This window comes from Pecten maximus, chromosome 2, assembly GCF_902652985.1.
Source record: "Pecten maximus chromosome 2, xPecMax1.1, whole genome shotgun sequence".
Classification (NCBI taxonomy): Eukaryota; Metazoa; Mollusca; class Bivalvia; order Pectinida; family Pectinidae; genus Pecten; species Pecten maximus.
This window is the reverse complement of record NC_047016.1, coordinates 55,118,291-55,122,073: the sequence shown is the minus strand read 5'-3', so window position 1 is coordinate 55,122,073 and position 3,783 is coordinate 55,118,291. Positions and strand designations below refer to the sequence as shown.

At 38.2% G+C, this 3,783-nt stretch overlaps 1 protein-coding gene across 1 annotated transcript; it reads right to left on the bottom strand.

The window, feature by feature from the left end:
* Positions 1–1,592: 1,592 nt before the first annotated feature.
* LOC117344050 lies at positions 1,593–2,544 on the bottom strand. The gene has a single exon (XM_033906652.1). It carries the CDS (start codon positions 2,466–2,468, stop codon positions 1,593–1,595), a length of 876 nt encoding a protein of 291 aa, XP_033762543.1. The 5' UTR covers positions 2,469–2,544.
* Between the last annotated feature and the right edge of the window lie 1,239 nt (positions 2,545–3,783).

The following is a 3,783-nucleotide window of genomic DNA, read 5'->3' as shown; positions in this document are numbered from 1 at the left end:
GAGAAGTCGAAAGCATTTGAAAACTCAATCAAACATTGTTAAATCAATTCTACAGCATGGGAATGATTTTGAATTCAACGGTAAATGGTATCTCCAAATATCCGGAACAGCAATGGGTAAGAAATTTGCTCCGAGCTATGCCAACATTTTTATGGCCGATTTTGAAAAGGAAGCGTTAGCAAAATGTTCAAAACAACCTTTAGTTTATGTTAGATTTCTGGACGATATCTTCATTATTTGGACACATTCAAGGAGCGATTTTGATGACTTTTTCGATACTCTCAACAACCATCATCCATGCATAAAACTTAAGGCAACCATTAGCAATGATTCGATAGATTTCTTAGATACGACTGTGTTTAAAGGCCCAAAATTCGATCAAACAGGAAAACTAGACATTAAAGTGTTCTTCAAACCAACAGATTCTCACCAACTTCTTCACAAAAAGTCGTTCCATCCAAAACATTCCTTTAAGGGCATCATTAAATCGCAGATAATTCGTTTCCATAGAATCTGTACTCGAGAGTCGGACTTTAACAATGCCGTAAACATCTTATTCAGGGCTCTCAGAAACCGAAACTATTCATATAGATTTCTACGTAAAATCAAAGGGGAAACTTTAAAAGAAATAGCGCCTAAAAATGGTTATATAGCGGAAGCCTGTAACAGTAAACGTTGTGAAACATGCCCCTTTCTCCAAGTCACCGTCTGCTTCTATAGTTCAAAAACAACAGAAGTATTTAACATGAAACAAGACCTAAACTGTAACTCTAAAAACGTAATTTATCTTATCACTTGTAGGAAATGTGATTCGCAATACGTAGGGCAAACGTCTTTGTCGTTAAGAGATAGATTCACAAGACACCGTTTTGATATAAGACACGAAAAAGATAAACCAGTTGCGAGACACTTTAACCAAAACGGACATAGTTTAGAGCACGTAAACATAACACCGATAGAACAGGTACCAGATTCTAGTTTTCTAAATGAGAGAGAAGGTTTTTGGATTGATAAACTCCAGACTTTAACCCCACACGGCATAAACGAACAATCAGTTCCAAACCAGATCCTACCTTTTGTAATAACCTATAACACAACAGCCACAATAGTAGGGAGAAAGGTAAGAGAACATTACAATAAACTACAGTTAGAATTTCCTGAAATCTATAAAAACAGACTAGTTACAGCGTACCGCAAAAACAAAAACCTACAAGATCTATTAGTTCGCAGCAGACTTACAGCGCTGCGCGCTGAAGTGTGTACGGTACATTTTCAATAGTAGTACAGCAACTGTTGATTGTATTGAATCGCCAACCGATAAGCTTGAAACAATGTATCGACCTTACCGATTGGTTCTGCGCTGAAAGGGGCGGGGCGAACACGGAATATATGCTGTACCAGGACCGTGGCTGTGTATACACACGTGTGCGATTATATATAATTACATGACTATGCAAAACAACGACAACTTTTACGTTTAAGTTTTAAGCATTTAATAAAGATCCGATACTCGTTGAACACATGTGTTATTACACACATATATATGCAATATTGTTGTGAAAAGTATATTTATGATGCTTTACCTTCCGTGATTATACATATCCACAAAGTCGGAAAAATCCAGACATGAACGAAGCAGGGAAATCAAGAGCATCTACAACAGCTAGCTCTAGGAAATTCTCGACCATTGCAGAGTTATATTGCAAACGCCGTTTCATGATTTGGAAAACACATTCCGTAACATTATATTGTGGTGAATAAGGTGGTTGGAAAACCAAAGTGACGCCATGTTGGTCAAGTAGGTAATGCAAAATTCTCTCGCCCTGGTGCTGGTGATGAAACCCACAGTTATCCATTACAATCACATCACCGCGCGCAAACATAGGATTTCCCAATTCATTCCGCTCTTCCAATGCCCTGTCAAAAAAATTCACCATCTCCATAGCATTGGACGCTCCGTTCAGAATGTTATAATAATTGATCCCAAAGAAGCCACAACAAACATTAACAGTCCATGTGCTGTTACTTGCAAATTCCTGAGTTTCTATTGCACTGGTCCCGAAATCGCTATGTCCGTAAGCTCTGTTTCCAGATGTAGTAAGCACAGAGGATTCATCAAAAAAGTGCATTTGTTGAGGTGTAAACTCCATCATTTTCGCAAGATACCGAACAACAAGATCATCTAGGTTAACTCTCCCGGTTTCCTGGGGAATTTTTGTCAGCTTCTTGTACGACATCCCAAGATCATTTTTCACAACACGATTTACTGTCGAGACAGATGGAACATTATCATATGTACAAATGTTATTTACCAAGAGTTCTTCGCGAATTTCTCTAGCATAAATACTTGGCTTGCATTTCTTTTTGAATTCGACGAATTCCATAACATCTTGAGTCACCTTTTTACTTTTCAGTGGTTTCCGTTTGACGATGAGCGCTAAAGACTTTGTCGCATCAAAAATCTTCATAATTTTGTGACATCCTGATTTAGACAAACCGGTCTTATCACTGATGGCTGAATATGAGAGTCCTTCTGAATGTAGATTAAAAACAGTTTTTCTCGTTTCCTCATCTTCACTTTTCCCCTCTGGTGTAAACACGGCCCTTGGAATTTTGCATGTTTGAAGTATGTAGTACGTTATAGGTGTACCGTCGTGTACACCGTCTAGACCTATAGTTTCCTGGGTTTTTTGTCAGACACGTAAGTAACCAAGGTGATTTGCATTACATAAGCTCACAACTACATGTGTATAACTGCAACTTGCAAGGTTTAACCAGCTAAATTTACAATATATCTAATATGTATACATTTAAAAGTTTATTATGCAGATGTTCTTTCAATATGGACAACACAATCATTGTATTTTGAAAATTACGCACGTATTGATTGATGATCGTCAAGCTAACCAGCCATTCGAACTTTGTCACCAGCTACAGAGAGAATCTATAAATAAATAGTGTAATGACCCGGTCGACCCTTCAGTTCGGTGATATATTTTCCCAATACACTGATTTGAGAGTGGGAAAGTCCATTGTATAGGGTAGATCAATATCCTGCAAAAACTTTACCACATTTTTATAACCCGCCATTCTCGCAAGTCTACTCATGTGCACACGAGTGCTGAGAAAGGTGTGTGCACACAGTAATGTAGTACCAATACCTGTCGTACTAGTGTTACACTCTGACCATACACACTTCAGCGCACAGCGCTGTAAGACTAACATGTAAACTCTTAGGCCAGTGCACAGGGATTAAACCCTAATCCCAAACCATAACCTTAAACCTAACCCTAACCCTAACCCTAACCCTAACCCCTAATCTCTAACCCTAACCCTAACCCTAGATAACCTCAGATTACCAAAACCTCACAAAACCTTAGATAACCTCAAATTACCAAAACTTCACAAAGCCTCAGATAACCTCAGATTACCAAAACCTCACAAAACCTTAGATAACCTCAAATTACCAAAACTTCACAAAACCTCAGATAACCTCAGATTACCAAAACCTCACAAAACCTTAGATTACCTCAGATTACCAAAACCTCACAAAACCCGAGATAACCTCAGATTACCAAAACCTCACAAAACCTTAGATAACCTCCGATTACCAAAACCTCACAAAACCTCAGATAAGCTCAGATTACCAAAAACCTCACAAAACCCTAGATAACCTCAGATTACCAAAACTTCACAAAACCTCAGATAACATCAGATTACCAAAACCTCACAAAACCTTAGATTACCTCAGATTACCAAAACCTCACAAAACATCAGATAACC